Raw genomic sequence first — 21,931 nt, forward strand, 5'->3', positions numbered from 1 at the left:
TTTCGCATAGTTATTATTTGGCGTAGTTATTATTATTTATTGGACGTATGAATGTGTGTTAGCTTAACAGGTAACTCATTTAATTGTGATGTACTCTAAAATTGGTCATTGTTGGTGGATTCAGGGACTTGCTACTCAATCATTTTAAATAGATTATAAAAATAGACTAATTGTACTATGTATGAATAAAATACTTACTAGGTATCAAATAACAATTCAATAATCATACCCTCGCACAATTAAATATGTATTCTTTGGTTGCCACTTGTCCAACAGCGTTTGAATGCAGCGTGTCACGTGACAGCGTCTGACAGCTCAGAGGAGGAACACCAACATGGCGGTGTGCATAGCAGTGATCGCAAAGGAGGTAATGATAGCTGCGGTTAAATGTCCCAGGTTTTTTGGGTGTCTTCTTTAAATAAACCAAACTTTTTCTATTTTTCTTTTCTATTCTTACGATTGTATCTAAGCGAATGTCAGCGTTCTTGGTCTGTCTGAAGGTCCATTATGTTGTAACACTTCCTCAGCTAGCGCTAGGCAGCCAACAATATTAGCATTCTTGGCTGCAGTTGCAATTTGGTGGAATTTGCGCAAGTGGTGAAAATTTGACGGTTAACGAGTTCATTGTTGTGTGTCCTTTCCCAGAACTACCCGCTGTATATCCGCAGTTTGCCCACTCAAAATGAGCTGAAGTTCCACTATACCGTGCACACTTCCCTGGATGTGGTGGAGGAGAAGATCTCCGCAGTGGGCAAGTCTTTAGGAGACCAGAGGGAGCTGTACCTCGGTCTGCTCTACCCCACTGAAGACTATAAAGTGTATCCTTGTTTTAGAGCGGAGAAGGGTTAAAAATAATACCAGCAGGGGAGTCCTCCTATTGTCTGATCTATCTCTTAATTTGATAATGCATCTTTTACCAGGTGATACTGTGATTCACGGTTTAAATTATTTGGATTGCCACTGCATTATTCCATCTGAATAACTTAATTCTACACAACTGATATTCTGATTGAAATAAGGCATCTATACTACTGCATTTCTTCCATTATCGTGTAGGACGGTTTTGATCAAGTGTTGATCGTTATGAAAATGTACTGTAAAAAGTGAAATGCGCTCGGTCAGCGTACCTCGAATCTCTGCACGTACTGTAAACCAATTATCCTTGACTGGTGAACTAGATATGGCTATGTAACCAACTCAAAGGTGAAATTTGTCATTGTTGTGGACTCGTCAAACACATCGTTACGGGACAATGAAATTAGAAGTGTAAGTTGGGCCTATGAACTAATGAATTCTGCATGAAAACAGCATTGGACACTAGTGAATAATCGTTAACACACATTTGAAGAATCCAAAGATGAAGTGCTAAATTGCTAAATTGTAAAGTGTTAAATTGCTTTCCTCTCCCCAGATGTTCAGAAAGTTACACAACTCTTTTACTGATGTAATGTGCAACCCATTCCACAATCCTGGAGACACCATTCAGTCCAAGTGAGTAAATTCTTTGCTGGATATTCATTGGGGGTGTAACACTGAAACACTCCTAATCATTGACAAATCATTCTCCAGGACCTTTGATGGCATCGTATCTGGAATGATGGTGCAATCTGGCTGACATCGCTTCTGCTCCTTCTTCTGAGCCTCCACTGTACAGAAACCCCTAATCCAATCATTTACATGTTGCCTTGATTAATGAACCGCATAAGTAATAAAGCTACATTGTTACTGCACACAATGGATCAGCAAATCATTATTTTTTTATTTATTCACTTACATAGCAAAGAACTTATAAGTTATACATAGGGAGGATTTATACAAGACATTGTAGGCAGCAACACAATACATTCGCATCAGTTTGTAAAAACAGTAAGAGATGCAACTGCATAACAATTTCAGGATTGTCCCATGCATTCACAGCAACATAAGCTAACGCAACACCTCTGGCCAACGTCTTCCTCCTTCACATCTCTTAAAGCACTGATGCAACTTAGAAAGTCATCTCTTCTGTCCATTCTGGCATCTCACAGGATGCACAACTCAGAAACACCTGTAAACATTTCTTTAAAATGATCAGCTCCATCCGCCCACTTTAGCATGTACTCTGTGGGCAGTGCTAGCGCTGTTGAGGGTAGTGCTGTCCACTAGCTCCCGCCCCCAGCTCCTCCGACGGTGGGGTGATGAGAAGAAGACACGGGTAACGTTTGGGCATCTGATCCTGGTAGTCCATGTGTCCCCACGGCCTCTTCCCCACAGGCGGACCGCCGTAGTAAGGGTGGGGCGTTTGGTGCTGTGGCCTGACGGACTGGTACCGGAACCTACCTCGAGAGCTGTTCTGGTATCGAGGCGGACGGTACCCGCGGCCTCTGCCTCTGGGTTGGCCACCTCTGTGTCCGCCCCGGTCCGTTGTACTGATACCTGGCATGTTGGTCCTCTTGGGCATTACCTGCAGGCCAGAGAACACCGTTTAGGAACACCCATTAGTGGGAATTTATTGATGTGGAGGAAGACCAATACATTTGTTCAAATTTAAAGAGACCAGCTCAAAAACGAGGATAATATGAACTGTGACTGATTATCTTAAAAAGAAATGCAAAATAAAAAACAAACACTAGAGTGAAAACTAAGCAATGCAAATATTAAATTACCTTTAGGTTGACAGTAACCTCTGTAGTTAGGACTAAATGGCATTTCTCAAGTCAACAGGAGGGATAAGGAGGTTTCATAGTACCAAGGTGTCTTGGATTGCAGGGTATATACACACTGGATGGGCACGACTTCAGGTCAGCCAATCAAAGAATCAGTCTAGACTTAAAATATACACACTTCCATCAATACATTCCTTCTTGGGCTTTGTAGAACCTCTGATATTTGACTGATAGATGGGAGCCGTAAACTAGTTTGAGGGTTTTCTCTTGTAGTGCAATGCTCCTCACCTTGAGGACTCTTCCTCTGAACATGGTCTCATGCAGACCCATAGCACTGTGCACAGAGTCCGGATCAGAGAACTCAATGTAGGCAAATCTGTGAAAGGGGAGGAAAGGACAAAAAAAAATAAAAAATTTGATGCCAGGGTGTATTTTATGGATAAATATTGACAGGTATAAACATTTCTTTTAAAGTATAAACTGTATGCACAGGCTGCACCCACCCCTTGGGATGGCCGGAGAAGCGGTCACACAGGATGGTTACTCTGTTGACAGGTCCACAGCCGTTGAAATGGATCTCCAACTCATCTGCAGTCGCGCCATAGTCTACCTGGGATTTGTTCAGGGTGTCCCATTAGGAATGTGAAGAAAAAATAAACATGCGCGATCCAAAGAAAAGACAAGCAAGCCTTACGTTTCCCACATAGACAGATCTGTTGTCTGCGTCAATCCTTTCTTCAGGGGTCATATTGTAGAAGGGTCCTGTGGAGAAAACACAACAAACCGCATACACTGTTACGTGCGCGGTAGGGGGTAAACACTGCCTACACAGGTGCTCACTCCAGGTGAAATAAACACAGATTATTTCTTCACCATCACATCTCGTGTATTGTCTTTGTTAACTCTCAGATCAGACTATGGCTCCCCTCACATTCCATCGCCGTTCTGAGGAGGAACCAAAAGGGAGGAAGCGGAAAGTAGACGCACACAGGCAGAAAAAAAAAAAAAACAGCCACAGGCGCGAGGAGGACCCTTCTGGTCCTCTGGAGCTCCCCGCTCCGTCTCATTGGGCAGTGATGAGGCACAAGCGTACACTGTTGTGACCACAGTGGTTACGTCCCAGGTGTTAGCCAGATGGTGAAGGATGCAGCTACCTCACCTGCCTGGGGGCTGCGATTCTATACACCTGGCTAAGGATACTTCCCAAATGCGTGATCAGCGTCATGCTGTAGACCAATGTGACACGGTAACAAACCAGGCGGCGGATACAACGCACTTGTGGTCTCACCAAGCCGGGGGCTGCTGTTCAGGAGCTGCATGTCCACCGCGTCAAACCTCTCCTCCTCTTGCCTCATTCTCTCCGACTCTTCCTCCATCTCCATCTCCTGAACTCTGGCCTTGATGGCCGCCAGCTCCTGAGTCGCAGGGGAAGCAGGACAATGAAATAACTGTGGCTTACGTTGAGAACGGAGAGTGAAAGCTACATTTTAGACACATGAAAGGGAATGAATGATAACCTTAAAGACTGAAGAGGTAAGTTCCAGAAAAGAATAAGATATCTAGATTTGCAGATAAAAATAAAATGGAAATATGGAAGACAAACTGTTTCGGATGAGCAGGGTTCCCTCAAAAGAAGTGTGGAGCAGAGCGAGCAGAGCGTTCAAGTTTTTTCCGGTAACCCAACATTATTTGCATGTTATTTGTAGTTCTCAAATTGCTCACAAGCAAAAGTATTAGTTCGCTATGAGAAAATGAAACGACCAGAAGGCATGGACAGCTTTGACAAATGACCAAATATTTAATGAAAAGGGCCAACTGGACTCATTGAGCCAATTGAGACGAGGGTTGTGGTTAGCCTGCTCGACGTGTCGGGACAGCAGCATCTTACACTGGTACAGTGAGGTCAGTGTGCGGCCAGGTCCGTGCTGCAGCGCTCCGGGACGGCACATAGCATAGCCTGCGCGTGCACCTGCTTGTCCAACGTCACCCTGCTCGCTTTCTATCCGCCCTACCGTAATATGACGTCAGCGCAGGGGGAAAAAAGACGAACACTTTCCTGATTTTTTTTTTCATTCACTTTTAACGCGAGCATACCCACCGGGTCCTCGGCGAAATGCGCACCGATGGACTCGCCCTCCAGGTAGCCGTACTCCAGATGATTTTCCGCCATGCTTACTGCTCAAACATAGCATCTGCAAAGCGACCTGCAGCTCCTCAAAACCCGCCGCACACGCACACGCAGAACCTCCCACAGGAAGGAAACGGTTTGATGGTGGACGCGGCGCCGCTAATAGATATCACCTGTGAATGAGCCCGTGACGCGCTGGATTGATTGACAGCGGCGCGCACGTGAGAAGAGACGCCGCCTGATGCCATCCTCCCATTGGCGCGTCAACAAGAATCGCCCCCCCCCCTCCCCACGGTTTACAGCTGGTGAAACACAACTAATGAAATGGTCTTTATCTTCCAAAATAAAACGGAATATCTTGGATGGATTTTGTGGCGTTTTACTAAAATTTCCAAGTAATAGTGTTGTAATCGTTGAGTGTCATTGGGTGACACAAACAACATTATAAAATGTACAGTTTGGAACCAGAAGAAATGGGAAATGAGTAAAGGATATTTGATCAGTGAGCAACGTTTATTCACTTATCCATTTCACCCAGTTTTAGGGTATGGAATAATTCCTTTTTGTCTGACAATATCTCATACATTCAGTTGTTCATCGATGCTATAAACGTGATGCATATACTGAATGAATTATCACTCATAACAGTTTTACGGCTGCACTATCCCATGAAAGTGGGAATTTTCTTGGCATTTTCCACAGTCAGTGTGACATTTCTGATATCAATGGGAACTGTGAGATCTCCACTAGAGTTGAAAACATCAGTCTGTTGTTATGAACCACGTTTTGAGTGTGTAATGACTTGCTGGGCAGTTTAAATAGTGGGATTAGATTTTATAAAAGGTCTGAATATATGTTTGAAGCATCTCCTAAGTTGTGTGGTGGATCGAGCTTGTTTGGCATTTGCCATTTTGATTAGAAATGTTTTCGTAGAAGTCTGTTGATCCAGTACTTCATTTAGATCTGCTGCTATCATGTTTCTGATGTGGGACTGAAGTTGACATACTATCTTTGTGTGAGTAGTGATTCTATGACAAGGGATCATTTTCCTTTTCTGGCGATGCATTTTGAGAATAAGACAGCACTTAAAGAAGAAAAGCGATGTGATGAATACTTCATTTCATGTTTTAATTACACAGTTACATTGTTCAACACAGACAATAACCTGAATTAGAATGTTTTACAGCTTCACACATCCAACAGAGCGAACAGTTAAAGAGCGGTATTAGCAACAGGGAGGAAAGCATGCAAGAAATAAATACGAATCAGAATTTAATTCTTCTGGCACAGTTAACTTCATCTAAAAACGGCAACAGGACCTTCGTAAAGAGGGGAAAAAAAACAAAAGGGGAAAGATCTTCAAAGCGCCAACCTTTCCAAAAGAAACATGTTTTTCTGTAATAATGTATTGCACAATACAGTATAGAAAGCTTCCCTACTCATACAAAAAACATAATCCTTTTTTTAAATTGATGTAAAAACCGGCCATCCTGAGCCATGGCTTTGGGGAAAACAAGTGCTGTATCCACTGTTTGCCACTGTAGCTTTCTGCCGTAGCTGTTTATCAGTGCCTGTTTGACAGAAAGGACGTGTCTCCGTCACATCGGATGAGCCTTGACATTTCATTGGTAGAGTTACTGGTTGGGGTCGGGAGAGACAAATGCCATCCTGCTAATATTTGCCTTTTCTAAACATGCGTCTTGCCCATATCATGTACATCGTTAAACAAACAGAAAAGTGTTTGATGTAAAGTGTTCGGAGAGACACCGTGGATGATATTCACAACAGCAGAGCCCTTATGCGTTTGCCATCCGATATCTTCAAAGAGAAAAGTAAATGACAGCTGGGGACAAAGAACATTAGTTTCGGGACTCATGGAAGCTCGCGCCCAGCGTAACAGAACATGGTATTTTGTGTCCTGTCCAATGACACAAAATACCAGTGAGGGAGAACTGGGTCTGTCCTGTACGGCCTCACTTCCCACGCATTGCACCATGTTGCAGTTCTCCAATGCCGGGACATGGCACAAAAACCTTAACCAAAGACAAATCTGAAGTGAACGTTGTGGCTTTTGGTTGTATTTTGGTCATTTCTAAGTGGTCTAATGGGTTTGGCTTTGTTATAGTTTATCTGAGGGCTTACTTGCAGACAAGGAAACACACGCAAAGCATTAAAGAGTTGAATGGAACTGTCATCACATTGTTGTTTGATGCGGATAGTGTGCGCAAATTTTTCTGCATAAAGCTGTTGCTACATACTGTGAATCAATCTGCCATTACAGTCTGTATGTATCTGTATGTTTCATTAAAGCTCTGAAAGTTTCAAGTAGTTTGTACAGAGACAAGAAGAAAAAAGTAAGATTTTTTTTCAATTTTTGTCCTTTTTTTTAACAAAAGCACACACACCACCAGTAACGCGCACAAAAACACCCACCCACCATGCATTCATTTTTTTACTCTGAAAGGCTTTGTAACTGTAAGAACAGGCAATCAGGAGTCTTTTGTAACGATGGTGCTTCTATTATTTTTACAGAAGCAGTATTTAATATGTAGACAACAAGCGCTTTGATTGCTTGAATGAAAATTCTACATATTTGAGGAGACTCAGCAAATACATTAAACATGCTCTTCACTCCTGTGCCCTGATTGTGTGTATTTTAGACACTTTGGTTAACTGGTGTATTGAAGCTATAACCTTATTATTTCCCGTCTGTCAATACACACAGTGTCAAAGCCTATTATGGCAGTACTTTGGTCTGTGCTTTTATTGGTTTTGGCATGCCATGGTTGATTCTGTGTGGAGTTTGGTAGTATGCAAGTTTGACTGTAAAGTTTGTTTACCTGCTATGGAATTCCGGCGGTATTGGTTTGGTTTGTGGGATGTGATCAAGCAGCTGAGGTCTGGTGTGAATAGATACTTTCCAACATCATGCGCAATGGCAATTCCTTTCAACAATTTAGTTATTATAATTTTCAGGTAGAATCATGCAATTAGGTTTGAATGTGCACCACCATGTCTGCTAGCGTTTCAAAGTCCAGGTGAACCCCTCCTGGTGATTAGCTGTATGGTCACAGGAAGTAGCTAGTGGGAACAATGGTCTGGGGTAGCAATGGAGGAGCTAGACATTGGGGGGGGGGAAAGAGGAAATAACACAAAAAGGCTGAGGTCAACACCATATCACAACGATCATAACATACATACATAAAGGTCACAGGGGAGCCTCGGAGCTTATCCCGTTTGAATTATGTGTCTCAAATAGTCCAAATAACATGATGACCTCATGCATCTGACTATAAAAATTCTTCATTTTCACTATGTTGCGTCGCGTTAACAATAATCAACATTACATTTGTGTGAGCATGGCTGCTACAGGCCCTCTGTTGCTTTAAGTAAAGGCCTAGAGACTGCAGAGATCTTTAGCTTACGCTCAACCTGCATCTTTACAAACAAACAGCAACCTGTTCTAAAGCAACATTGCAAAGATTGGGTAACAAAATGAGCTTTTAGGTTTACTTCAGCTTATCGCTGGCATGTCACTTAATCGTATAGGAATAGCTTGCCCTGTACCTCGGGAGACAATTTAACACACACACACGCACACACACACACACACACACACACACGGAGGGGATTACTTCAGTGGCAGAAACAGAACAATTGAAATGATACAATTCTTAGATATGTTGTGAATGAGATCAATTTGAAACCGAGCCATGACCATTTCCTTTTTTTTTGTGATCAAACATTTGAATATATTTGGGATTTCTTGTTGTTATACACTGTTGAGTCCCTTGCTGCAGGATGAAAACAGACTGGGGGTGAATGAAGCACATGACACACCTTTTGAGTTTCAATTGCACTATTAAATATAAATTAAGAAGATAGTGAAACATAACCATAATTGTTGTAATGTGGATTTTAAAATACTGTAAATGAAGGCAGAATGAATGAATTAATAATGAATGTATCATGCAGTGTCCATCCACCTTCGATCTGTTATCCTCCATTTACCATAACTTGCACTGTATGAAGCCACCTTACCTCTGTTACGCTCAGGGACACATTGCTTTGAGTAAAAATTGAAATCGATAAACTAGTGGGGGAGGAAAAAAAAAAGATTGAAAAATTTAAGAAATAAATGTACTGTGAAATGTTTTTACTTTAACGGTTTCTGTTATTTGGCAAACACATTTTTGGACCTCTTTAAATACTATGTACATTCACATTAAGTTACTGATGTTACTTTAAATATATTTATATGTATCTATATTATATGATACGCTATGGGCAGTTGCTGAGGTTCCATTCAGTAGCTGAATTCTCTTCATATTGCACCTCTGTCCTCTCACTGTCTTACAATGCGAGCAATACAAAATATTCTACAAGAGGGTTTTCATCTCATCAATATAGATACAACAAATCAAACAATAAGTACAATGCCGGGCTTCCTCTCATAAGCGAGTGTCCTTCTTGGTTTGACCTCACTGCTCAGCCCGAACATATGTGAGGAAAATGAAACGAAACGGAAGCAAACTAAAGTCCATCTTTCTGAATATACACAAGGGCAGCACATGTGGACATCAGCGGCAAGAGACATTATTGAAATTTGAAAGAGGAACAATATCTACAAGCAGGCTCCGAACCCTTCCCACAAAACTGCTCCGCGGCTCTGTCCGAGGCAGGTTGGGGGTCGGGGGCTGACTTCAGTCAAGTTGTTGGGTGGGAGCAGTAAAGAAGGGAGGTGTGGGGTGAGGGGAGGTAGAAAGAGAGAGGAGAACCACGTCTACACCGCCCTTCACCAGGCTCTTTTTTTTATCTGTTTATCATGCTTTGGAAAAGAAGGGAGTCAATGTAAAGGTAACACCAATTCCTTGAATTATGTCCTTGTTGCGGAGCTAAAAAAAAAAAAAAAAAAGACTTACAAACTATCTTCTCATAAGTCCTTGTATGCAATGCCTTCTTCGACAAGGTTTTCACGCTTGTTTTGAGGTTTTTGGCAGCTCCTTTGCCATTTATGTCTGTTCATCTCCTTTGAGGCTGTGCAGCTTTCACGTTCCTCTCTGGTACCGTTCACAAAAGAAAAAATCACACTGTGGCAGGGTTTCCATCCATTTCATGAAGTCCTTCTTGTAGGCAAGTTCACAGCATTGTCCTTATTCACTAGTCTGGGCCATCACTGAGGAATCGCTGTAGTTTTGTCCAAACTAGGCAGAATCAAAGCAGGTTACGGGTTGCTTTATAAGCGTCTGACTACCTCTGGTTCCCATTCTGCAGCTTCTCTGCAGCCTGGTCTTCTCAGAGTTGGCTTATCTGCTGAGGAGGTGATGTTGCTTTGCGTTTGGTTATAGGATGAGTGCTTCTCCTTGTCGCTTACTTACTCACTTTGGCAGTGTAATACAAAGGTTTGGATCATGTTATTTTTCATTCATCTTTGAATTCATTTGGGTTCACGATGGTGCAGAGAGGTGAGTCCGGTGTAGATTTTCTTGGCTCGCTAGCAAGGTAGTTAGCAGTTTAAACTGAATTCATTTTCATATCACTATTTTTGTTTTTATCATCATCAGCATCACTTCTATTCCTTATTTAGAATATTTGGACTAATCTGTATTTTTCGCTTAAAGCCAGAAAGAAACATTTAATAAATACTAAGCTGTGTTTGTGAGGAATTAATCGCATCACAGGTTTCTCCCTTTCTCTCATCCATTTGAAAAAAGGTATTTTGTCCTTGCCTGTCTCCATTGAGACACTGTACAATAAGTGCCACATTAGTGAACTGTATGCACAGGTAGTGCACATCAAGGTCTGAGTACTGCACTCTCATTGGTGCTAAATTAAAGGGAAATCTAAAACAAGTGCTAATCAGACTAGTCCTCCTCCCCATGACTGCTGCCTACCACAGCCCTTGTCTTGTGTCCTCATGCAGACAGTATGTTTAACGTGCTCAAACTACTGAGGATACATCACAACCACATCTTCAAGTCAAAACTCATGTGATATGTTTCTGTGACTGAACACAGAGATAGGAGACACTTTTCATCCAACGAACGCCTGGGCTGGATATTTGGATCTTTGTATTTGTGGCTGTGGTTGTAAATGAGACAAAGACAGTAAAATGATCTTCGGGGAAGTTGACCAGTTCAGTCAGTCTACCATCAGGTAGTGTGTAGAGCTTAGGATAAGAGGGGACTGAATAAGGGGAGAAGGAAAGGGAGCACTGTGCAATGAAGATTCCTCAGTTTGGTTTTGAGTGTGGGCACCGTCGCATCAGTATGCGGGGAAGGGACAAATGTCCGACGTCAACGGGAGGTGGCGTCCAGTAGGGCGGGGGTGGCTGGAGTTGTGGAGCGAGACACACTGCTGGAGCTGCTCTCCTTGGGGCTGGCAGAGACACTTCCACTGCCGCTGCCAGCCCCTCCCGCCATGCTCATCTGGCCTGCCAAGGACAAGGCTCCTGGAGGAGTGCTCTCCGAGTGGGTGGGGGGCGCACTGGAGGACGCTGAAGTGGAGGAGGGGGTGCCTAGAGGGACGCTGCTGCCCCCTGGCATCCCCTGCAGACCTTGACCACAGACATGGTGGTGCTTCTCCCAGTCTTTGTGTTGGCAGAAGGAGCCGCAGTAGCGAGCCGTGTTGCAGCCGCTGCACGTCTCACTGGCTTTCCTCCCGCAATTCCAGCAGCTCTGTTGAGACAGTGGGGGGGAGGAGTGGGTTGATAAAAATAAGTCTCTTTTTTGTCCCCGGGGAAAATGTTCTCTTTCTATCATAAATAGAGATGTTTAAACTTAACACGAGCACTTTGAAAATCTTAGCCTGCTTATATTGTTTTACGCTGCGTACTAGGATTTGATTTGATGGGTTTAAATCCTGGTCCAAGGCCACTGGTTTCTGTTACCAGCAGGTGGTGGTCAACTGCTCACTATGAACTCAGCCTGGCAGCGGACGCCAACCATCTGGGTCCGCCTGCCTTTATTTACACAGACAACTGAACGGCTTCTGCTAATACTGATGACAACATGGCACGGCACCAAGAGCAGCCTGCTGCATGGACTACACATGACAGGATAACTTGGGAGGACCAGGGAACAAAGTGAGGGGCGACGGATGGAGCAAAAGAGCATTGTGAGAGAGTGAGAGACAAAGGGAGGTGTTGGAGAACATGTGAGCGGAAAATGAAGGGAGAAGAGGTCGCGGAGTCTGTGATACTCACTTCACTTGAGTCCTCCTGCTGGTTGATTACTGTTAGTGCGTCCTCAGAGGCTTGCCTCTTGGCTTCGGCCAGCGCCCTCTCCATTTTGGAGCGTTCGGCCGAAATCATCTCATGGGCTTTCCTCTCAGCGTCCGACACGGCCTTCTGAAGCTCCGACATAGCTTGTCGCTTAACTTCGTTAACTGCCTCCTCTGAGAAAGAAAGAAAGAAAGAAAGAAAGAAAGAAAGAAAGAGAGAGAGAGAGAGAGAAAGAGGTGTTAGTGCTGTGCCATCCTTTGAGGCTCTCTAAGCTGCCATCTCGTTGTATCTCAGCGAACAGATGTACATCATCTAAGATTTAAAACTTTCTGCCAGAAAGGGGAAACAACTAGACTTTAATAATTCATTCAGACAAGTGTGGCCACAACCATTTCCATCGCTGACAACAGATGTCTCAAAAAATGTGTCTCTAACTTGGTTGTTCAAACAACACGCTGGGATTTCCTGTTTCCACAGTTGTCTTCTTTTTATCAGTATAGTTTTTGTAGAATTTTTAAGACTCATTTCACAGTGAACAGGGACTCATTTGCCTGCTGGTCGGCGTCCGTATCCCCACTGCAGGGCTTCCTACGATGTCGATTTTATCATGGGGCCTTTTGTTCTTCCAGAAGAAGCACGAACTGCATAAGTGAGGTGGCTGTGTTTTTACAACAGCAGGTGTGTAGACTCTTTTCCAGATGGCAGTCAAAAAATAGAAACGTCCCGCAGTCTCCACTCAGTAAGAGGCAGGAGTGATTACATTTGGCCATCTTTAATTTCTGGCCTCATGGTGCACAGCATATGTACAGTAGATTTTTCTTTCTGGTATGCATTATACACCTGAGATGAAGTTTTCAGACACGCCATCTATGAATAAAATGCTAATTAGCTACCTTGAGACTACAAGACATATGTCAATTTCTTTAGCAATCCAATGCAGAAACTTTTTAAAGATGAAATTACTTTTTCACAAAGGACACACAAAGACCTACCCAGGTATGCGTATGTGTTCGCATGGCTGCGTGTGCATGTATGTCTGTGTGTGTCCAAGCTTGATTACTGTGGTAGAAAGTTAATATTCTGTCAATCCTTTCAACATAGAGTAACATTCAGACCCGTGTCTCAATGGTTTCCTTCATTACATTATTCCCTCTCTACCTTTTTCCTTCAATTAGATCCTTTTTTTCTCCTCCACTTTCTTCTCTTGTTTGCAAAACACTATCTGCTTAATCCTGAGCTTCTCAATTATCAGGCCTAATGCATGCACCACTAAGATTAGTTTGCAAATTTAATTAATTCTTATCAAGGAGACTGCATAGCAGATGCTGGGGCAATTAGCACTTAATGGAAAACACGGGGACAGCAATATTAACGTTTTAATTCCACAGGGATTTGGCAAGTCCCTGAGACGTGTTATTTTTGCCTGCTTTTTCACACTTCAGCTCTTCTTTTTCAAAGGCACTGCAGTCTCTCAACCTGAACCAGACCAGAGAATACGTGTCTGGTTTTAATTAAAAGCAAAAGGTGCGGCAGCAATATTCGGCAGACTACGTGGCTGCTGAGATAGAGGTGACACATGCTCACAAATACACACAAAGACACTTACACAACCACAACCACAGACCAAGGTGAGGTGGAATTGAGACGAAGTAAGATATGTTACTCACCCTGCCTGTTTTGGAGGTGCTTTATTGCCGGTGAGAGCGGGATGCTTGTAGTACCTGTATGAAAAACAACTGCAATTAAAAGAGCTTTTTCTGCTGGTGAAAATGCAGCACACTATTTTGCTGCCAGCATATTCCTTCCGCAGGGTATTTATCTTATGACTCCAACATGATAGCGCTGGGACCGGAGAGAAACCAGGGCTGAGCCAGGTGACTCCTGGGACGGGGCTCTACCTCTCTCTAACATTCAGTGTACAAGAAGGCCCATGCAGCACTCCTGCTTCCCCTTACTAAGCCCAAAATATGAACAATTGGTCAAAATGATCTTAAATGTAATTAGCATGAGACTAGAACACAAAAAAACCAATAAAATAAACTCGTTTAACAACTTGAGCGAGTCTGTGTTTCGATGGAGGTCAACGGAGAGCAGTTAAACCGCAAAGTGGTCTTCTGCATGCTCACTGCAGCTGTAACTGCAGTGGCCTTTCATAGTGGGGACAGATGGAGGGCATTTAGCCCTAATGACACAGAGGGGCTCCAAGCCTACGGCTGTAGGGCCACTGCCGTGTCTGTCTCTGTGGCCGTGGGTGAGGTCCTTGAAGACTGATGACAATGATTGTGTGTTGTGTTACTTTGTGTGCGGTCAATCATGAAGACAATAGAGAGAAGGGGGTGCTTGGCTCTTACCAGCTTTTCTCCAGATTTCTTCTGGCAGATATCCCGAGGGAGGCCTGTGTAGGAAGTCTCTGTGGATCTCTGAAACAAATAAGCATTTAGTCTCGATTAAACACACACGCACCCAAACACACACACAATTTTTGATACCAATGCACATCATGTATGTGGCAACATCAGTAAATAAATTGATTTTTCTACCATTTCTGTCATTAATGCGGATTTGGGTGTGGGACTGGAACACAAATCTTAATTACAAATGAGCATGCTGGCAGCATAATGGTGCATCAGTTGGTTAAATATCCAGGATGTTGCAACCAGATTTGTTTTGCCTCACAGTACGAGCTTACATTTGTACATTTGCAGAAGAATGGGATAATCCAAGTCATTATTTGTGTCTAAATTGAGGCATTTCAGCAAATAAGCCCTACCTTGCCGTGTTGTGTGTCTTGCAGTGTTTTGGTTTCACAAAGCATACCCTGTGTGTGTTTGTCTACCTGGCTGTCTGCCCGTCTGCCTTTCGGCAGCCGAGGAAGTTCCTATGGGCAGTGACTCGCTGCTGCTAGCTGTGTTGGAGGAGGAGTTGTGGTGAGGAGTAGGAGGAGGAAGAGGAGGAGGAAGGCAGTGCTGTCCGTTGCTCCCACCTTTTTTCATCTCCTCCACGTCGCTGTAGCGCCGAATCCAGTGATTCATCTCCTCCCTGTCAGCCTCCTGGCAGCGGCGCAGCACCGTCAGAGAGCGGCGCGTCTTCTCCACCATGTCCATGATGCAGTTGAGAAGCTGCAAAGGGACAGGATTGAGGATGAGTTAACAGTAACTTAGTGATTAATCCACTCCATTTAGTTGAAAGGCAAAATCCCTACAACCCAAATACATGACCAGGAGTAGTCCAGTATGAACTGAACTTCAACTCAATAACACAGTAGTGGAACTTGAAGAATTCCTAAAAATAGACGAGAAAAAAAACGGACATGCCAGTTTGCGTGGGACTGTGTTTGTGTTGCGTTCATGGTTTGTCTGCCTGTCAGCGAATTTCAATGTCTAAGAGCATTACAACAGCGATAATGTAACAGCTGGGCTGCTGATGAAAAGGTTGAGCCAATTCCTTCCACCCTTCTGCTACGTTCCCTGCCAAATCAACAGATTCCCCCTCTCTTTTCTGCCCCCCCCCCCCCCCCCCCCTCCTCCCACCTCTGTTGTAAACAGTGTCACTTTTTTCCACGCTGTCCTGTGTTTCCAGAGCTAAATGGGTTTGGCATGGTTGACATTCAATCCATATCATTATTCTCATTCATCTTTCCCCCTCTCTCCCCCCCTCCCTCTCTCCTCCTCTGGGTTAGCTATATTTATTTCAGTGAAGTGTTTCTAATTTGGCAGGGGTCCAGGCCTGGCCGGTTCTCTCCATGACTGCAGCTCTCGTCTCAGCTGCTCTCCCCAGCTGGAGCTGCGCTCTGCTGGGTCCAGAGCTCCATCTGGGGCCCCGTTCCTGCGTCTGCGTGTCTGTCTCCGTGCGTTTATGTGTCGAGTGAACGTGATTTTGTCTTCCTGGGGTTTTTGGTGCCACGAAGACAGATAGGGGTCTGTTTGTTTCACAATACTGACACACACCTCTTATTGTCAGATGTCCGTCAACTCTCTGATTTGCGGGAGTTCCTTTTTTTTCTGTCAACATTTCACGTTTCACTGAAAAACATAAATTGCCTAAACTTCCCCCAGGTGGTCAACATTAAACTTGACAGTCTTATACGTACATTATCCAGGTGCTTCCATTCCTCTGCCCACTCTCGATCTGTAAGACGATGGTCAATCACCTCCTCTTGGCGCGCTCCATGTACTGTTGAAACACAATGACATGTGTGAGATGTTGCACGAGTCGTGTCCATGTTTAGGGAAACTTGAAGAATTTTTTGTATTTGTTGATGATTAAGTTAGCTATTAAAGATGATTAAAAAACAATAGAGCATATCATATTCCTTCAGTATGACAACTTGGCTAAGAATGCATCTCTCTCCTTTTTGGGAAAGCAGAAGGAAAGCATATATGGTTGTAGTAGCATACAGGCATGTATGGATGTGGTCTTTATATAGACGCACTGCCACACGGGTTACCGCACAGGACTGACAACTGGCCTTTGTTCTCTACAGACAGCCCCCTGTACTGATACACCGGCCCGTAGTCGGACCACATGACTGAAGACTGTAGGTGTAGGTGCATGCATCCGTCCCACCTGTCTGCCGCAGCCTGTCCCTGGCGTCGCGGTGTTCATTGTGCCTGTAAGCGTCTCTGTATTGGTGGGCCAGGGCCATGTCTTCTAAGCGATAGTGTTGAGGTCCCACTTGAGGGTTGGGTGGGTGGGGCAGGCCGTTGGGAGGGTGTGTGGGGAGGCCGTTGGGTGGCGGGTGAGCAGGAAGTCCCGTGCTGGGACTGAAGCGTTGACTGGGGCTGATGGTGCACGGCCTCTTAGCCATGTGCTCCGGGTGCAACCCGTCTCTCTCTGAGCTGTCTTTGGTCCTGTAGAGGACCAGATGAGAGGTGGAGAAAACATTATCGAAAAGGAATATTAAAATGAGCTATTTGTACGATGACGTATAAAAAACAAAAGTAAGCTAGTTAGTAGAAAATGTCAGCACTATGTATTATAATATATAAGACAGCACACTGTATTTTAGTACAATGAGCGTAAAAAAGGAGACCCTGAGCAAACACATGTGATAAAACTGTTTAATCACAGACTAAGGTACACGCAGTGGTAAAAATCAATTGTTTACTTGCCAATATGCAAAAGAATCCCACACAAAGGAAGTCTGCATCTGTTTCCTACTACCACGTTTACCATTATTCCACAAAAGAACCAAGAATATATTCAGCTGTTTAACTCTGGACCCCTCAAACACCGTGTTGATGCAAACATGACTAAACTCATTAGGATAAGCTGCCTCTGTATTTTCAATGTCTCATTTTTCAGTTTTTATTGAGAAACAGATTTTTGTTGTCATAGTCATGGCTACTTCATCTTTCTCCAGCATGTCCACAGCCTCACCACACCACAGTGAGTAATGTGAAAACATGCAATGGCTTTGCCAGGCTAAATAAGCAACGCCAGTGTATTATTTTATTATGGAGCAAAAGAAGCCAAAGCACAGACCGGAATGCCCTTGAAATTAGATCAAGAGGCAGAAAAATGACCTGAGAGAAAAATATGTCAAAAAATAGACATTCATCACTTTTCATGTCTGATTATGTCCTAACAATTTATTGATACAAAATGTATAATGGTTTAGATGTATAATTATGAGAGTATTTCATATTTTGGACTATACCTGTTTGATGAGACTATGAGCAAGGAATACAAACTTGCTTGTCTCACACACACACACACACACACACACACACACACACACAAACATGTGACCCTACTAAGGCTTGTTGTTCAGTTACAGTGAGGCGATGCTCCTCCAAAGGCTTTTGCACAGCTGTACGCCATATGTATCAAACAAAGCCAAGGCCAACTGTACACCATGCGTCTCAAATTTTTAATCTGAATATCCCTCAGCCGACTCTTACATCGCAAGTATTTCTCCCTCCCACCCAGCTCTCGGGCTTAAGGGGCAATGTGGGCTGAACTCTGTGTGTTTGGCAGATGTTCAGTGGAACTCATTTGTGTCTGTGTACTTCAAGTGTATGTGTGTGTGTGTGTGTGTGTGTGTGTGTGTGTGTGTGTGTGTGTGTGTGTGTGTGTGTGAGAGAGGCTGTTTTTTGAAGCCATCTGGACAGTTTAAATGTGAGTGTTGATATTAATCTGTTTAGCTGGATGGCAATAGCTGGGCATTCCGTTGCAAATCACTCTTTTATCATCCAAGGGATCAGAGGCGAATAAATTCAATACTGCCCCATGTAGAAATCAGGTTTATGCATTTGTCTGTTTTTGTATGTGCTCGGTTATCCCCGTGCACATTTGTTACAGGTCCCTGGTATCTGACAACAAAGAAGATGGTACAACGTAGGCCCTGCCCCTCCTCCACCGAGCCTCTCCTGCTGTGTGTAAGCCACAGGCCAGGAGGCGGAGGTGTGTGGATTACTGTGGGATTGCGCAGCTCCAAACCCCTCATCGCATCTAAAGCACCACCGCCCACCTCCCCACACCCCACTGAGGATGCGCTCAGTGTTACGGTCAGCACATCACCATCTGCACACATCCCTGACATATGGACAGCTTGTGGGAGCCCGCAGGAGAAAAGAAGAGAGAGAGAGAGAGAGAGAGAGAGAGAGGCAGGTGAAGAATTCATCAGAAAGGAAAAACAGTGCCAATAAGTTAAGGAAAAGGAAGTGCCAGCCAACAGTGAATAAAAACGTGAGGCAAACGCCTGTTGTGTTGAGGACATCACTTCCTCTTTCCTTCTGAGTATCTCTATCCCTCTCTTTTGCTTCTCAAACACTCTCTTTCTTTTCAAACAGTGCATCCATCTCAACCCTCCCTCTCAGACAGCTGGCAGAGCCAGCCAGGCAACCTGACTGTCCAGACTTCCGCCTCCTGCACAGAGGATTTATAGCCGCCCCCTGTCACTTGGCATTCTGAAATAATTAAAATATAACAGTGTGTGTGTGTGTGTGAGAGAGAGAGAGAGAGAGAGAGAGAGAGGCGGGGGGGAGAGACAGTCTGCCTCGTGTTTTTTGAAGTTGTGTTACCTGTCGGGTGTCCTTCTCTTGCCGTGATCATTCATCTCCAGCATGATCTCAGAGGAGTCGAGGGGCGAACTAGCATTGGCGTCCAGGAGAAGCTGCTCGTGCTGGGCCAGGTACTGAGCTGGAGTCTGCTTTGCCAACCGGGCACAGTGGAGCAATTCTCTCTGCAGCAGGGGCAGGTTTGCCTTCAGTGAGAAATAGAGGGAAGACAGGCATCTCGGGATTAGGAATAAAGTAAACTGTTGTAGGAACGTGTTGCAGGAAGGTGATCGATTTGTTGAGTCAATGGAAATGTGAAGGGTGTACAAGACGTGATCTTGATTCATGGTGGAATAATCAAACGAGTGAGAGCGAAATAATGTCAGATAAGGGTGAGAATAAAAAGAAAGTTATAGATGGAGACAGGATGAGATAAGACAAAGCCTGTGACACCTTCCACGGGTCTCTCTCTCTCTCTCTCTCTCTCTCCAGGCTGATGTGTACAGTATATTGTGTGTGTGTGCCTGAGTGTGAGAGGGCCAGGGCTGTCAAATAGCTCTCTCAGACCTGTCCAGTTGCAATGTCCCAGATGCGGAGGATCATTGCTCGCCGGTAGGTCTGATCCACTTTTAATGCACATTCACAGGCCCATACAACCAGTTTCTACTATAAGCACAGTTAACACATTATCGCAGAATACACAGGTTTCCAATCAAAACAAGGTTTCCCTCTGCACACTTTCTGCTTGGAGGCAAACAGTGAAGGAGCCAATAGGAAAGCTACACACACAGCCTCTACATGCACACGCACAGTCCTGAACGCCGGCCCTATGGACAGCAGCGGGGAGCTCGGGGCGTCTCTCTCTCGCATAACATTTGTGACAACGCATTTACCTTGAGGAAGGGAATGACGAACGGCCTCAGCGGGAAGTTGGTGGCCTCGTGAAGTTTGGAGTGAAACTCTTCAATGGTGAGAGTGGAATTCTGCCCGAGACAACAAGGAGTTAGACAATGAGTCACTTTTATAACAGATGATGTATTTTATAAACTTTCTATAATCTGGTATCGTATGCCGTTAGCATTTTGGACCACTTAAAACAAGATCAAGTTGAAGACACATTTTGATGTTTGCAATATTAACAATTAACATTTAATTAACAATTAAGGACACGGTACTTTTTGATTGTAGTATTAATAAACTTTCATCAGGCCGAATGTAGGGGGATGCAGATTGGTGAAAAGATTCTTCCCAATAATTCACCATGAATATGAAAACAACTCACCACCAGTCCCAGCACAAGGCTGCGCACTCTCTCCCCGATCTCGGGCGATATGTCGTTGCCAAACTGCTGCAGCGTGGTCAGGAAGCGCTTCAGTTTGCACAGTTGACGGGCCCCACACGCTGGCGGGAGCTGCTGGTTGGAAAGCGAGGCCGTCGACGACATTGCCGGCCCGTTGCTGAAGCCATTGGGAGTGGACGGGGCACCGTTAAGCGACGTAGGAGAGTGGCTGCTCCCGTTCAGCACTGCAGATGAACAGACAGAAGGAAGGGACAACGTGAATTGGGTCAGTGGTTTCGGAGAAGCCGGGGGGGGGGGGGGGGGGGGGGGTTGAAAGATCTGGGGGGCGTGATATGAGCAGTAGCACTTACTTTGTGTGTGTTTGAGATTAAGTAAAAGTAAGGCATACAATGGAGGCTAATTTGACACCACGCACCATGATGCACATCATGACTTCAGTGGAGCAATTTTCTGCCAGTTTCACTGAGCGTATCAGTGTGTGTGTTACATTCAGCTGTCTCGCAATTGGTACCATTTGACCCCTAAGCCCCCCCCCCCCACCTATCTCCCCCTCTATCACTGTATTCCCCCCCACCCCCCTCACTCACTCACTCACTAGGACACAACTATAAGAGGAACTTGAGAGTGGCTGAAAATAGTCCTGTGGCCTGTGTTACTTTTATTCCAATAGCAGGTGTGATGCTAAATCTGGCCACACACATGTCCACCATCTGAAAGTAGATTTGCAGCTTTATGGTTCAGAATAGATTCAGCATTCATACACAGACAGTCACTCACGTATTCCTTGCAATGCCGGCCCAAACAAACTCACAAATATATTGCAAATACACCTTTGACACCTATCCCCTGTTTTCGTGTATTTATTTGCGAGCTGAATTAAAATGAATGCAGAGGATACTGACTTAAGTTATTTGACTAAACTCAAATTTTTGGGATATTTTAGAAAAATAAATACATTTATGTGCATTATATCTGTGTTTGTTAGTAGTATAGTCTCAGTATGGAAACGTCTTGTTAAAGAATTGTATTTGATTATAGCAGCATATGCAAGCACTTACACTGGACACGGCATCCAAACTTTAATTTGATAACCACTGTGACTTTCCAAATGTATCCAGGACTCTTGTGTGAGCCATTGTGTAACACAACACCTTTTACACATCCGTGAAACCAGTAATATGTACAGTTTAGTTCTTCCATAGTTCCTGTGGTTCTTTTTGAGGCGCTCGCTACTCAAATCCGCGGGTCAAGGGCCTGAACACATATGGAACAGCCCATGTGATCCTGACGTGCTGCACTTGTATTCCGGTTTTAGAGAGAGGCAAACGAGAGAGCTACAACGCCACAGCAGGTGAAACAACATGGGCTGTCATTGCTATATAGGGAAGAAAGTACTCTACACACCGCTACGTCGCCCAACCAGCTGGTAAACAACACTGACACCAATGCACACACAATGCCACAGCCGCACTCACACATGCGCTCACACTTGCCCCCCTAGCAAGGGCATTCTGCACACCAAAAGACACACACACACACACAAATAGATGCTTGCAACAAACACCTGACACACAAGTGACTTAAACATTTGTTCGCCAGAACAGGGAAGAAACACATATTTGAGATTTCTCTCAC

General features: G+C 44.3%; 3 protein-coding genes across 6 annotated transcripts in view; 1 reads left to right on the forward strand and 2 right to left on the reverse strand.

Annotated features, from left to right (window-relative positions):
- Positions 1-255: 255 nt before the first annotated feature.
- trappc2l (trafficking protein particle complex subunit 2L) lies at positions 256-1,747 on the forward strand. Its single transcript, XM_037455686.2, has 5 exons — positions 256-367; positions 646-818; positions 1,179-1,266; positions 1,412-1,491; positions 1,570-1,747. The coding sequence occupies exons 1-5, from the start codon at positions 335-337 to the stop codon at positions 1,613-1,615; spliced, it is 420 nt and encodes a 139-aa protein (XP_037311583.1). The 5' UTR covers positions 256-334; the 3' UTR covers positions 1,616-1,747.
- pabpn1l (PABPN1 like, cytoplasmic) lies at positions 1,740-5,014 on the reverse strand. 2 transcript variants are annotated; one of them, XM_037455674.2, is made up of 6 exons: positions 4,744-5,014; positions 3,934-4,060; positions 3,340-3,407; positions 3,149-3,255; positions 2,934-3,021; positions 1,740-2,443 (listed from the first exon to the last, which is right to left on the reverse strand). In XM_037455674.2, the coding sequence occupies exons 1-6, from the start codon at positions 4,813-4,815 to the stop codon at positions 2,114-2,116; spliced, it is 792 nt and encodes a 263-aa protein (XP_037311571.1). In that variant the 5' UTR covers positions 4,816-5,014; the 3' UTR covers positions 1,740-2,113. The 2 variants fall into 2 exon arrangements, with proteins under 2 accessions (XP_037311571.1, XP_037311562.1); XM_037455665.2 differs by having other exon boundaries at positions 3,922-4,060; positions 4,744-5,010.
- Positions 5,015-5,882: 868 nt separating this feature from the next.
- Positions 5,883-21,931, reverse strand: part of cbfa2t3 (CBFA2/RUNX1 partner transcriptional co-repressor 3) — a 37,066-nt gene continuing 21,017 nt past the window's right edge. For 2 of the 3 annotated variants that reach the window (XM_062561727.1, XM_062561729.1), the window contains exons 3-12: positions 20,279-20,520; positions 19,890-19,979; positions 19,021-19,202; positions 16,562-16,845; positions 16,086-16,168; positions 14,832-15,114; positions 14,347-14,415; positions 13,663-13,716; positions 11,978-12,168; positions 5,883-11,450 (exon numbers count right to left, since the gene is read on the reverse strand). In XM_062561727.1, coding sequence (XP_062417711.1) covers positions 11,070-11,450; positions 11,978-12,168; positions 13,663-13,716; positions 14,347-14,415; positions 14,832-15,114; positions 16,086-16,168; positions 16,562-16,845; positions 19,021-19,202; positions 19,890-19,979; positions 20,279-20,520 — 1,859 coding nt within the window. In that variant the 3' untranslated portion in view covers positions 5,883-11,069. The remainder of the gene's footprint in view (positions 11,451-11,977; positions 12,169-13,662; positions 13,717-14,346; positions 14,416-14,831; positions 15,115-16,085; positions 16,169-16,561; positions 16,846-19,020; positions 19,203-19,889; positions 19,980-20,278; positions 20,521-21,931) is intronic. The other variant, XM_062561728.1, reaches the window with a different exon arrangement.

Source organism: Pungitius pungitius, chromosome 4 (assembly GCF_949316345.1).
Source record: "Pungitius pungitius chromosome 4, fPunPun2.1, whole genome shotgun sequence".
NCBI classification, from domain to species: domain Eukaryota; kingdom Metazoa; phylum Chordata; class Actinopteri; order Perciformes; family Gasterosteidae; genus Pungitius; species Pungitius pungitius.

What these genes read in the sequence shown, in the direction of transcription:
- pabpn1l (XM_037455665.2), bottom strand. Translation starts at nt 4,815, where the DNA reads ATGGCGGAAAATCATCTGGAGTACGGCTACCTGGAGGGCGAGTCCATC. An exon ending in CGCATTTCGCCGAGGACCCG is followed by an intron (nt 4,061 to 4,743) that starts GTGGGTATGCTC and finishes CCTGCGACTCAG; the next exon opens with GAGCTGGCGGCCATCAAGGC. An exon ending in GATCTGTCTATGTGGGAAAC is followed by an intron (nt 3,256 to 3,339) that starts GTAAGGCTTGCT and finishes AACAAATCCCAG; the next exon opens with GTAGACTATGGCGCGACTGC.
- trappc2l (XM_037455686.2), top strand. Translation starts at nt 335, where the DNA reads ATGGCGGTGTGCATAGCAGTGATCGCAAAGGAG. An exon ending in CCCACTGAAGACTATAAAGT is followed by an intron (nt 819 to 1,178) that starts GTATCCTTGTTT and finishes CTGGTGAACTAG; the next exon opens with ATATGGCTATGTAACCAACT. An exon ending in GGGACAATGAAATTAGAAGT is followed by an intron (nt 1,267 to 1,411) that starts GTAAGTTGGGCC and finishes TCCTCTCCCCAG; the next exon opens with ATGTTCAGAAAGTTACACAA.